The 13,820-nt window shown below is 49.5% G+C and overlaps 1 protein-coding gene across 3 annotated transcripts in view; it reads right to left on the reverse strand.

Moving 5' to 3' along the window:
- Positions 1-446: 446 nt before the first annotated feature.
- The window catches only part of CECR2 (CECR2 histone acetyl-lysine reader), a 98,501-nt gene continuing 85,127 nt past the window's right edge, over positions 447-13,820 (reverse strand). For all 3 annotated transcript variants that reach the window (XM_080391545.1, XM_080391544.1, XM_080391546.1), the window contains 9 exons: positions 13,779-13,816; positions 13,589-13,680; positions 13,185-13,311; positions 11,530-11,963; positions 10,322-10,450; positions 9,393-10,215; positions 5,989-7,399; positions 5,045-5,150; positions 447-4,762 (listed from right to left, as the gene is read on the reverse strand). In XM_080391545.1, the coding sequence (XP_080247671.1) occupies positions 4,757-4,762; positions 5,045-5,150; positions 5,989-7,399; positions 9,393-10,215; positions 10,322-10,450; positions 11,530-11,963; positions 13,185-13,311; positions 13,589-13,680; positions 13,779-13,816 (3,166 nt within the window). In that variant the 3' untranslated portion in view covers positions 447-4,756. The remainder of the gene's footprint in view (positions 4,763-5,044; positions 5,151-5,988; positions 7,400-9,392; positions 10,216-10,321; positions 10,451-11,529; positions 11,964-13,184; positions 13,312-13,588; positions 13,681-13,778; positions 13,817-13,820) is intronic.

The raw sequence follows: 13,820 nt of genomic DNA on the forward strand, positions 1-13,820 counted from the left end.
AATCAAACCAGTTGGGCCTTGAAGCTGCAAATTTACTTTCCTCTTTTGTCCTCCTCATTGCAGGCTGGTGCCTTGGATTGCTACCGAGTGGTTTGTTGGGTCACACCATGGAATTTATAGACAGCAAACTTCTGCTAGAAACAGCTAAAATCACTGTGAAGTCTCAGTGACTGGCCTTCCCAAAATGCTTAGTAGAATTGCCAGGGTCTGTAGTACTTGAGATGCTCAAAGCTTAAAGAGTCCTATGGGAAGTTTATACAGTGGCATTTATAATGGCAATTGAACACCCCGGGAACTTGGGAACACCATGTATCACTTGCAAAGGAGGCGGTGGAGGGGAGAGCAAAAGGCTAAAAGCCAGAGTAGTGTACAAAAGTCTTCTGAGAATCTTGGAAGTTTTTGGCATGCTCAAGCATGGTCAGCATATATATATATATATATATATATATATATATATATACACACACACAATATATATATATTGTCTTGTCTAACATGAAATCCGTAATTACCGCAAAACACATCCTCCGTATGGAAAAAATAATAGCTACAGGAAACTTTGCAAAGTCACTAGCTCAGGAAGCTTTCTGAAAAAGGACCAACTGGTAATATATTACACAACAACAACGCTGGAGGTTGAGAAAGAGGGCTTCCAACCAGAGTCTACAATTTCTCTGTGTTGTGTTAAATATCATTTAAGATAGCGATACAAGTATGGCACTCAAAACCCAGGATATTTTATAATGCAGCCACATTTCTCCTGCACTGCATGCCAACCCATGCCAAAAAAGTACCACTGCCTCCATAAAGACCTGCCATTTTACGTTCTTCTGAATCCCTCCTTAAACCTGCCTCTTTCACAATATCTACAAAGCAGCCTTGTGCAGCAAGGGTTGGGAAACCATAAACTAGAAAGCTCACATCTTCTGCTCCTCCCCAGACATTCCCACTGGTGCTCCACTCCCATCAATCCGCCCCCAGCTCTGTGCCCTCTGCGGGGTGCCAATTTTCTGTGATTTGCTCAGATTGTACCTAGCAAGATAGAGCTCCGATTCTCGGGGGGCATTCCTAGATATCATCATAAAAGAAAAAAAAAAAACAAACCCCAGACTTATGAACAAAGCATTTGAAAGTCTGGAAACTCCAAACTGAGATTCCACAAGCAGCTCTCCCTCTTAGTGTGTCCTGTCCCCAGAACAGCCCTATCCCTGTAGCCTGGCCATAGTTCCCCCTACGCTATATTAGTACTTTTCTAACATAAACCACGTGTCCTCACAACAGCAGCTTGTTAGTCATTTTAATAAGAATTACTGACTACGCCAAAAGCCATTTACCTTGAAACCCTCCCAGGAGGGGTCAGCTTCACTACGCTGTTTCATCTTCCATCCTCAAGTCAAATCCTTCTCTCAGATTTGCATTATGTCAGGTAAGGGATAATATCTTCATGTCGTACACCTCATATAGGATCCTCAGGGTTTCTGTCACCGTCTAACATTCCACTACACTCTCCAGGCAGATACAAGCAATTCTTGCCTTTCTTATTTGTCCTCTGCTTTGATCTGGGCTTGGTACTCATCCAGATACCATGACCACTAGGACCATGTTTTCAGTGCCAGTTACAGCTGAAGGCTAAGAGTGCTTCAGCTTGGTTAGGGTTTTTTTATAGTTTCTAAAACCTCCTGTTCTACAAATGAGCTGAATTAAAGGTATTTAATTACAAATATTTGGGTAACGTCTGTGATGCAGAAGACACAGGGTGAAGTATGACAGAGGTTGGCTGCAGAATCTACATTCACATTTCCAGAATTTCTAATACTTTGCTACAAGTTACATTTTACAGTTCCTCTATTTTTAAATGTGGTATTTCAAATTGTTTTTATATCTACAATGAACTAAAGAATGCTTTACAAAAAGAAGCAACAATGTTTTCATTTGTTGCAGGTTTATTGTCTTGAAGAGCAGTTATACTTGCAGAGTTTTTCATAAATACCTACTGCTCCTTCAGTACCTCCATTCAGTGAAGGATATAGACCTGCATTTCGGAGCAGCTGGGGCACCTCTGAACACCCACTGCCAGTTAATGAGCCAACAGCAAACCCTCAGATGTGGGACAAATTTGGATGAGCCATAGCATGATGTTCTGGGCTGGGGAAAGCAATTATCTGCTTCTCAGTCCAAGGACAGCCTTCAGGATCATCTATTCCAGTTTATACCAATCCACCAGTGACAATTGCTCCCTGGCAGATGAATACAAATGGAAAAAAAAAACCAAACCAAAAACCCACCAAGAAAAATCTCCCTTTCATAATGCAATGACATCTATAGATAGACATTGTAAGTAATTCCCATTATTTTGAAGTCTTCCTGCTTTGCAAAGAAGCCAAGCAAAGAAGCAAAGGGACAGCAGCCAGCTGTCCCAGGCAACTCACTGGACTAAGCAGACAGCAGCTATAGTTCACAGGCTAGTTGCAGCAGTGGGTAAAAAGAACTGTGATTATAAGCATGCTTGTGGGAATAGCACAAAGAAGTTTAACTCCTGTTAGGCTTGGAAAACAGCTTGGCCTGACTCAGCTCATCAGAGGCTAAAGTACTGCAGCAACAGCGCAGTGAGACTCATTTGTACGTGGGCACTAACGTGGCAGTCCTTTCTTATTCCAACTATTTCAGGAAAGAATATTTCTCACCTTTTAGGCTTTTTGTGCTTCCAAAAGCTTAGTACAGAAGGAGTAATAGTTCAGTCAGATGCTACCTGCCATTTGCTCAAATAGCTTTGCCAGCACAGTATATCTACACAGCAGGACAAAGGTGGTGCAGTTGTGCATGCTAGTGCAATTCAGCTAAAAATACGAGTGACGACACCATCCAAGACAATGAAGCAGCCAGAAAATTTCTCCAGAAACTTGGAGACAAAGACCCTCTCCTAGCTGGCACCACAGACTAAAGGGCATGCTGCTCTGTCCTCACTTCTGCTGCCACTTGTGCTCTTGCTAGCACAGTTTGTCCAACAGATTGGCACATCCTCCTTCTAACCACACCGCTGTCCCCCGCAGTGCAACCAGCAGCCTGCCCAGCAGGGCTACGGTCCCAGTAGATCTTGCTGCCCAGTCTTGTAGTGTAGCAACTCCCCTTTCACCCCAGCTTCCCCAAGAATAATCAACTGTGTGTGTTTGTTAGCTTTTAAGATGTGAATAAATGCAGATGAAATTCCTACTAAACTCATTTGCCAAACCTGCACTTGAACACCAGTGGCTGATAAAGCACTGGCATGCAGGGGTTTCCCAGTGCAGTATTGCAGCTGGTGAGGACAGCCCCTGCAGACTGCACACAGCCTCTGAGGGAAGATGCCACTAGCTCTGTAGAACCTGCTGCTACATTATCAATGATGACAAAGTCAAACCAACTCAACTTGGGCATGCAGACCTCTCATCCCTCTATCCCTGAGCCATGACACCTCAACATCTGATTTTGAATTGGTGCTTTCTGATTCACCTGCAACTTGCAAACACGAAATGCAACTCCAGAGGCCAACAAACAGCTCACACTGCAGTAAATCAACCATTCCCACAAAGCAGCCTCATGGTCCTCCCTCCACAGCAACAAAAGTGGTCAGGAACCCCAGGGTACTTTCTACTTTGCTGCTGCTAAGAAGTGAATATAGCCAAGGGTCAGAGAAAGAATGGTGGGGACTTGGCCCCCCTGCTTGGGCAGCAGGGCAGTACAGATTTGCACAGTATTTGTTCTACTGGATAGGTGCTGCTCTACCCCCAGCTGCACCGGTTTCACTGAAAGAAGTCTAAGATGTCCAGTTACGCCACTTTCTGTTTTCTAGAGCATACATTTCTCCTATCAGAAAGGCAGGGAGAAGGGTACTATACTAGCAGAAGGGACAATGCCATGAATGTCCTGTCCTGGTTTCAATTCCTGGTCCTGGTTTCCTTGTTCCCCCATGATGACAGGAGCTGGAAGTGCACTCAGGCCCTGGATCCAGAGGGGTGGAGTTGGGGGTGAGAGGGGAAGGAGGAAGAAGACAAGAGAAAGAGGACACATTATGCTCCTGAGCAGTTCCTGCAATTAAGTCAACCAACTGTTGGGTCGTGTCTTGGTTGCAGAGGACAGGAAGGAGGACAGCAAGTCATCCATCACACATTCCCTCACCTCTCCCTGCTCCCCGCAAACTCTAACCCTATCCTGAAAGATTTCAGTGTGATATGATTGTAAACAGTTAAGGATTCCTCCAGTGCTAAGCCCACTACAAGCTGGGCCCACCCCCTCCCCCATTATGTACAATACATTCACCAACAACAGAAATTTATTTAAAAAGGCAACAGGTTAAATTCTGTAAACTGGATCCAGCTCCAAAACACACACGTTAATACTACAAGTAAAATTCCATCATCGTCCTCTTCCACCCTGAAAAATATACCTGAGTTTAGCAGTCAATGAAAGTTTCTGCCCCCACCCCCGCCCTCCCCACCCCAAAAAATCCCTCAAACCCTGAATGAGACGCAGTCTCCGGTCACAGAAAGCCACTAGTTTGCGATGCTCGTCCTGTGATGGCGAGCCAGCTGCTTGGCTGGCTGGGGCCCAGCACCGCTCCAGGTTTCCAACACAAAAGCCGTTGCGGCACCATGTTCCACGGACCCAGGAAGCTACATGCTGCTCGGGCGAGGGGAGGGTGGGAGGAAGGCCTGCACCTCCTCCCCCTTGTCCAAATCACGCGTGGCTTTCATCTTTGTGAGGTCCTTCCTTCCTCGGACTAGCTCTGGAAGAGGAAGAACAAGAGTTGGAGGCTTTAACTGGCAGCTTTAGAAAGTAACAACCTCATGATTGCATGCAACCAGTTCAAAGCTAGCACTATCAGTCCACCTAGGACATGTTTTACAGTCAGCTAAGGCCATAGAGACATCCCCAACGCCTCTGCACAGCAGTAGTTCACTTCCCAGCTTCCTCCGGTGCTTCCCACTCTCATCAAACACTCCACCCCTTTAACCAGTGGGAAAAGACAGACTCGCATTTCAACCCTGCCCTCTCTAGCAGCCCTTACTTGATCCAGAGGCAATGCTGATGGTTTTTGTGACGTCAAATCTTCCCGGGACATGGTTGCTGTAGGCATCTTCGGGAAAGGAACTTGAGCCTGATGCATTTGCATTCTGGAGCCAGGTTGAATGGAGAGAGTTTTAGCACATGAATATCAAGAGCAAATCCCGTCTACTTTGTTGAATGCATATATACAACATTCATATACAAGCATGCATCTCATGTATTCCTCTTCCCGGCTTCCCTCCAAAACACAGCCTTCGATCCATGCCACTTCCCCCAACGGCTCAGTTGTAAGCCAAGCTCCCTGAATACTAGAAGAAGGACTGTCATGATGGAACTATGACAAAACAGTAACAGTTGAAGCACATTTATAAAATCTAAACAGGCAATTTTTTGAGTACCAGGATTTTCTACTCAGGAATAAAATGTGATATGCACAGTCCCAGTGAGAAGTAATTTTCTGTTAGGGAAATATCAGACAGAGAGGAAGGGCAAAGCAAGAGCAAAGGGAAAACAGGGCAGTGTTAAAGTAAAGGAGTTCATAACAAGAGGCTAACTTCCACTTTTAGTTAGCTATTATGCCTCGCTACGAGAAAGAGGCAATAAAATACTTGCGAAGAAAATGGCAAGAGTCCATCTGATTAAGAGATGCACAACCCTGGATGACACATTAACAAAACACCGTCAGATAAAACAAAGCTCTGGTGTGGGGGTGGATGGGGCAGGCTGTTGGTCTCCAGGATAGTGATTGCTACTTGTTTTAAGAAGCTGCAAGGAGACTCCCTCCAGCTTGAGGGACCTCTTACTCCAAGCGTCGTAAGAGTCACCTGTTAGCCTTCCAATTCACTTGCCATCTCCCCTGACTTCAAGCCATATACTTTCAAGGATATCCAACACTTATCATCACCCCCCTCCCACCTTGCCTTCTTGCAGAAAACACAATCTTACCCCGAGGGTCTATACAAGTCCTGGGGTGGCCCCGCCATGCCACCTCCACTGCCTCTCTGCTCCATCAACAAGGCCTGAAAGTGACCTACGTTCTCCTCTCGGCAGCGGTACAGGGGTCCCTCCTGAGAGAGGCCGTTGGCCTGGCTGGGGGCTGGATGATGAGACAAGTGAGCATTCATGGGCGATCCATACGTCCTGGGCTGGAAATGACTGGCAGGATGGCGGGATGCATAAGGAGAGCCAGTCTGTAGCATCACCCCGTGGGGAGGGAAGGCTGATGGGCCGAATCCCATCCCCGAACCCAGGTGTGGTGGAGGAGCTCCGTAGAGGAACTCCCCTGCTGCCACCGAGCTTTGCCTCTTCGTGGCCGCGTTGTGGTTGTCCAAATCAAGAAACTCTTTGGGACTCTCTGGTCTTTCCTGGGACTCCTCGGACTTCTCATCTTCAGGCCCCAGATCCTGCCCATCGCTTGGAGAAACCTCTTTGGCACTCGCTATGTCCATGCGGTTGGGAGAGGCCAGGGCGGCGCTCAGTGCCTCACAGCCCTGCAAGCCGCTGGCAGACCCCCGGTCCGGGAAAGGGGGTCTGGCCAGGGGTGGGTGGGCGGTGGGGTGCCCACTGGGGCTGGCCTGGGGGTGAAGAGGCCTCTGCCAGTCCGAGTAGCCCTGTGGACAGGCATAGTAGGGTGGTCGCTGGTAGTGGTGGTAGGAAGGCTGAGGTTGGGGCTGGTAGGGGTAGGGCATGCCCTGGGGGGGCCGGTACCGCGGGAAGACACCAGGGTGGGCGCCGCTTGGCTGGAAGCCCCGTGGGGGGAAATGCTGGGGGTGGGAGGCAGGAGGAGGCGGCTTCCCCCCCATCACAGGGCCGAACCCCTGCAGGCCTGGGTTGATGTGGTACCGCCCAGCTGAATTCGGGTATTCCAGACCAGGCATGTAGAGTGGGTGGTGGAACTGGTTGGGGGTGGCCCCCATGGAGCTGGCATCCACGCCAGGGAGGCCAGTGCCCTGCCCCATGCAAGGCACAGCTGCTTCGGGCACAGCCTTCCCACTGCTGCAGAGGGGCTTCTCCAGGAGGTTGGCGGCTAGCCCCTTCCCCTCGGTGGTGGCCACTGGCCCCTCACCTGCTGCCCCATTCTCAGGCAGGGGAGCCCCTCTCTCGGAGGTGGGAACCAGGTCCCTCATGCAGCCCGGGCCGCCAGTGTAGCCACTCTCCACCGGCCACGCGCCTTTGCCCTGCCCTGCCTTCACGTCACCCTTCACGCTGGAGCTGTCCCCCTCCCCGTCCAGGGGCAAGGCGCGCCTGGTGCACTCCATGGGCAGCGGGGGCTTGGGATGAGGTAGGATTTTGGCATAGGCCCCGTCGGGAATACCAACGCACTGAGCCTTCTCGTCTACGCCTGCTGGTGGCTCCACTGGAAAGAGATTGGGAAAAAGTTACATATTGGTCTAATTTTGGGAACTGGCTCTCCCTGCCCAACACGTACACACACCTACTGATGCTGACCCAAAGCACATGTGCCAAAGGGTAATTCCTGCCAGCTTAACCAGGGCTATCAAAGTAGCCACTCAACATCTGCTGCTGCTGGGCAGACCTGCCCAACAAGCACCTAACACCTGGATTGAGGAAGCATCCCGCTGTTGTGCAAATGCAAGAGAAAAATCAGTGACTTTCTAAAGCCATGAAGGCCCTTTCATTATAAGTACTCCAAAGCCTAAAATATCCCATCCCCTACTCAAACCTCTCTACAGGACGGTTTGAGTGTGGCACCAGGACAACTGCTCTTCTGGGGGGCTGCAGTCTCCTTCCCACCCCCATCACAATCTTCTCTTCAGAGACCTTTAGCAATTCCAAAGTGCATCTTTGAAACGTCAGGTGGCTTTTAGTAGCTGCTTCTTTTAAAAGAGCTCTTTTAAAAACTACCCATGAGGTTGCACCTCTTGGAAATATGGCACACGTGGACTGAACCCTCCACGCTGTTGATTGCAAGCCACCAGTAAATCACATTTCCACTGGAGTAACATTGCATATGTGGGTTTAGTCTCACACATGGGTGTGCAGAGGCTGCCTAATGAAGAGGCAGAGTTGGGGAATACCACAGTGGAGTCCACATGACAGCAAGACAAGAAGTCAGGGTAACGGCAGCTTGATTTTGGGTTTTGTTGCCCCTCCTGGTTCACAAACTCCACTTGCCCACAGCTTGGGCAGAAGCACTACCACATACTGAGATGCTGTGGAGCCTATTGCAGTCAGATTTTAACCAACTGTGATTTGGAGATGTAGCTACTTGGCCCTGCAATCACTCAACATCCTCCCCCAGTCTCTGTTCTATATCCAGCACAGTTAAATGATGACGACTTTTAAGCAATGTCACACAAGGAAAGAGTTTCCTCTTAGTGCAAGGCACACGAGGGATCGATAAAAGATGCAAGGGTTTTGATCTCTAGTTTACCAGCTAGAATTAATGAAAAAAAAAATTTTTTTTTGATCTCTGGGTTTTTTTGATCTCTACTTTAGGTTTGTTTTATTTGAAGGTTGGGGTTTTTTTGATCTCTACTTTACCAGCTCGAATGATGAAATTCAACTAGAAAGAAACTTGTGATGGCACACATGACATGCTGCCATCCCACCTGAATGGACATGGCTGCTCAGGGGCTTTTGGGCAATCCTGTTGTGTGAAGATTTTGAGATGCCGAGAGCTCACAAGGCACATGTGCATTTCAGAGAAGCCATACTGACATACACTCAAAGGAGTATATTTAAACCGTTTATTCACATAACATCTTCTTTTCTTACTTAACTCTCTGCAGATCCAATTTTTAAATTAACTCCAAGTGAGCTCTAGAAGCATCACAGCCTATGCTTTGCATTTGTACCCCATGGCAAGCTGATAACTTGCACTTAGAGCTGGGACAGAAGGGACCTCTGGCAGGCTACTGTCAAACAAAGCAATTTTAGAAAAATCTAAGCTGGAGTAGAAAATATATGCCAATTTAGATTAAAAAAATAAGAATACACATGTGAAATCTGTGTGTCCCATAACTATTTAATCAAGATTTTAGTAATTTTCTAGAAAAAAAACCTGCTTTTGTTGCTGAGCCTCAGCCACTGTTTAAAAACTACTCTGGCAAGCCTGAAAGTCAGGGCATATTTTCCACTTTCCTAGTGGCACAAATCCAAATAAAGCCACATTTGCAGACACAGGTTTTGTGCATCTGCGTGACAATTAAGGTTTGGGTCCCTACACCCAAGAGCAACAAAGCTGGCCTGGGGGGGGGGCTCCTGCACCCACCCCACACGTGCACACTAGCAGGCAGAGGGTCTGCCCTGGCATGGGAAAAGGGAAGGCAGTAGGGGGATGCAGGCAGGCAAGGTCAAATGCTACCAGCAGGCACTCAATGGGTTACCTTGGTTGCTCTCCATCTCCATGGTCTGACAGGTTGGATCCTGCGAGCTGCCGTTCCCCATGACCGGTTTTGGGGGCTGCACGCCAGCAGCAGAGGCTGCATGAGCCAGCTGAGGAAAGGGTCCGGGGAGGTGCGGCGGGGGTGGCTGGCGAGGGTGGTAAGGCACACCAGGCGGACACACGCGCGAGGACAGCTGCTGCATGGCAATCATCTCTGGGCTGTCCATCATGGAGTCCCCGCCCTGGCACCCTCTTTGAACCTGAGGTGGTCCCCCAAACAGAGAGGTCGGTGGCTGTGGCATCCTCTGGCCGGCAGCTTTCCCAGGCGGTCTGATATACCCTGAAGGAGGCACCCCGTGAGGTAGGAAATTTGATTGCTCGGTCCACTGGCTGGGAGGCAGCGGTGGCCTCATGGCCCGAGGGTCCATCATATGACCCAGGGCGCGGGGCTGGAGCGAGGACCCCGGCCCCATGGGCACCTTCTCCTCCGGCCCCACGGCGCCCTGGCCAGCGGGGCCGTGGCTGCCGTTCCACAGGGCTGGGTGCGCACGGTTCAGGTACTTGTAGGGCCGGTACATGTGCCCTGGGGGGACCTCTGAGCCCTCTGACGGCCTCACAGGGGGGCCGTTGTGCCTTGGCGCGAGGAAGCCCTGCTGGAACTGGGCCGGCGGGTAGACGGTGTCGGGTGGGGGGCCACTCATGCGCCCCAGCTGCAGGGCGCCAGGCCGGGGGCCGAGGCTGGTGATGTGGGTCGGTCCTGCACATGCCTGCTTCTCTGGGGTGGCCAGCCTGTGCCCACGGTGCTCACTCAGTCCCACAGCCGGCTGGGGAGGAGGGGGAGAGAGAGAGATGGGGTGGGTCTCGCACTGAGGAGCAGAGGAGACGTATGGGTCCCAGGGTGCTGGATCCCTTGGCTGCAGCATTCCTTACCTGCATGGCAAAGTGCTGGTGCTGCTGGACCGGGTCTCCGGGATGGGGCTCAGGCACTCGTGGCGAGCCATACAGTTTCGCGGGATCCGATCCTCGCAGGGGACCAAATGTTCCTGGCACAGCTGGTCTCTGGGGAACAGGGAGAGGTGTGGGAGGGAGAAATAAAACAATTTGTGAAGCACAGAAAAGCAGCAGAGCTGCTGCAGGTGAGGGGAAGCCAAGGCTGGAAGAACCACACAGATGAGGAGATGGGCTTTTTGGAGGCACCATGAAAAACCTGTAGGCTTTCCTACGGGATGACACAGCTCCCCTGCCAAACAAAGCCACTCTCTCACATTCCAGCCCACGCATCCCTGTGCTCAAGGCTGCAATACACTCAACTTGCCACCCAACTACTTGGGAGCAAGTGAGAAGACTGGAGGGGGCTAGTGATTTACTCCAAGGAGCGGAGCGGACCGCAAAGGTGTGCAAGCAGGACAATGGGGGAAACGTGCTGGATTTCCTTCAAAATAGTTGTTGACTCCAGCTCTCCAGTTACTGCCTCCCACTATCTGCACCACAGGAATAGCTCTAAAAATTTTATTTGATCTCTAGATGAAAGGGCAAGGGTAGCCTAGTCTCAGAGGAGTAGGTGATACACCACACCACAAGACATCACTGGTTAAAATGGAAAAGGCAGTGAAGGATGGGTGAGGAACAGCCCAGAGGAGAGGCAGAACACGTGGCATCCAGAGAATAAACGTTGGGCTAAAGGGAGGTCACTGCTGCAGTCCAGGGTGGCCTGGTGTTCGATTTTGTTTACTGCTTTTGTAAATACTCAAGGCATGAAATGCACTGGTACACAGGTGGTGCAAAGTTACCAGGCATCGTTAAACTATTGAGACAAAAGACGACCAGCTTGTTCAGCATCATAAACTAGATGTTAAGAGAGGAAACGTGACTGCTTTCCTTGCACAATGGGGTAACTCTCTAAGGAGAGAAGAGAACTGGGGGAGCCAGGGCTGGTGCAAGCCCACACGGGGACATGCTGGCCATGGGAAACATTAGGAGACTGTTCCCAGTGAATGTGGCGAGATTGAAACTGTACCAGTTTAAGGGCAGAAAAGTTTCAGTTGCCACAGGGATTTCACAGTAGAGAGCTTCATTCCCCTTTACCTCCCTCCCTCCGCAGGCCTGATGGGTGAAGAACAGCAGAAACTGCTCCTTACCATCTGGCTGGGATGTGGCACAGGGCTGGGCATGCCACCATATTGCAGAGAGCGAGGGAAGCCTCGCCCATTGGAAGGGCCCACTTCTCGAGAAGGCTGCATTGGGTTGCCGCTTGGATCCTCTGCAGAGGACGAGGAGAAGGAGGAGGAGGAGGAAGAGGAAGAAGAAGCAGGAGCCCTGGAAGTAGCTCGATATGGCGGAGGTTTTCCTCCATTTTCCAGGCGTTGCTGCCTCTTGCCTGGTCCATCTGGGTCTCGCGACCGAGTCCAAACACTGCCTGTGCTGGAGCGGCCAGTCCGCCGGCTCCTCTTCTCTCGTCTCCCGTCTTCCCTGATCCAAAACTCCTCATCTGTGTCTCCATCTTCCCCAGGGAAATGCTTCATCATTGCTCGGTGGAAACACCTCTCTAAGTTGTAAGCCATCTTGGTATATTCTGCACTCAAAAAACCCAACATCATCAGGAACAGAGCCTTATAGAGAGTAACAATTAAGTAACATCAGACTTTCCCCATCAGATAAAAGAAACAAAGTTTCTTTGAGGAAGACTTTTGTCTCACTAGTCAACTGGTTTATGTTCTTAAACTCAGTAAGCAACACAGCATCAGATTTGTTCAGTAACCCCACCAGAGGACAGGCACATAGGCATGACAAAGTGCCATTAGTGGTGTAGTCTGCAGAGTCAGCATTAACTCAGTGCTCCAGCATAGTGCCAAGAATTACATTATAAGACGCGCCACCTCTGCTCACAGAGCTGCATGACCTGCACAGTTAGCCAGCAGAGTTCTGAGAGAAGAAATGTGAACTTCCAGCAATGCTATTTGATTACGTTCAGAGGCTTTTCTTGGACTCATTTAAATCTCTGCTGTATGCTACAAGACAGAGGAAAATCAGCACACATATTTATCCATCTACAGTTTCTAAAGCACTTGCTGACCCTGACACAAAAGGTTTTGCCAACACCAGTGTCTCTATTGCGTCATTTCCACAGGACAGATCTGCTCAGAGGGGCTCTTGCTTCTCATTGGAGTGGATAGGAAGGAAGAGACCTGTGAGAGGTGTTAATGACAAGGGTTTGAAGCAAGTGACTTTCCAGTTGTTTCCACTAAACTAACTCTGAAGTTCCTCAGGAAACGGGTCTCCCAGTGACAGTGCAGGAATGCTTTTACTTGGGGCCCGCAGCAACAAGCCAGGTAGCTCTAACTTTACCCTTTCAAGATGGTGCTGGTGAGACACAGTCTGCAGTGATGACCCACCATATAGGAACTGATTTCTTACCTAAGCAACATGTAGAATTTTAATTGGCATGGCAATTCAACCCAGGGTTTCCCATTTGCAGATTCATGTTTTTCATTCAATAGGCAAGAAACCTGAAACTACATTTTCCATTCAAAGGACTACAAGCCTGGTTCATTCCTCACTTTTCTGTGGTACTCAACAAACACTGGGAGCTAATCAAACTCCAATGCTTTTCAAAGCCTGTGTTAGATATTATGGGAAAAAGGTGCACACACACACACGCGTACACAAAGGAATAAGTTCAGAAATACCCCGAAAGAGAATAAGCACAAATCAAGTACTGGTGAGTAGGAAGAGATCACTGCTTGCTTTGACTGAGCACTGCAAATAGCCAAACTTAGCATCTTACTGCTCTTACCACTGCCTTCACCATTGTACTTAAGACAGTTCCTGAACATGGTCTTCATATCACCCACAAATTCTTCCTTGGTACAGTATTGACCTCCATTCAATTTCTTCTCCATGCTAGAGATGTCCATGGGGGCCTGAAACACAGCAAAACCTCCCTTCAGCTGCAGCAAGTGTAGCAGGGCTTGCAAAGCTGCATAGCTAGCTTCCTCACAGAGAGGGGATGGGGAGCGGAGGCTCTCTCCGGAGAGGCAGCCTCTTGTTTTTGGTTTCCTTGATTTGTAAGGCTAGAAGGGACTATTGGAGGCATGCAGTTGGACTGCAAGGGTAACACAGCCCACAAAACTTCAAAACGTTTCCAAAAAAACAGTCAACAAAGTGCACCAGTCAAGATGGCTGGACCACTTTCCATACCTTAATGATCTGGTAGTAGTTGGGAGCATACGATTCATCAACGGGCTCCAAAAAGGGCCAAGAGTCCTTGTGAGCCTTTACCACATCTAGAACTGGCAGTATCAAAAGAAAGGTGGTTACACACACATGCCCAGGGGAGTATTTCACTTTACGCAAGTCACGCAAAGGGGAAAGCTGGGGCAGGACTAACCTTTGTACATGGCTGTGAACTCGTCATCCAGTTCAAAGCTGT

Source organism: Falco punctatus (assembly GCF_963210335.1).
Source record: "Falco punctatus genome assembly, chromosome: 6".
Taxonomy (NCBI): domain Eukaryota; kingdom Metazoa; phylum Chordata; class Aves; order Falconiformes; family Falconidae; genus Falco; species Falco punctatus.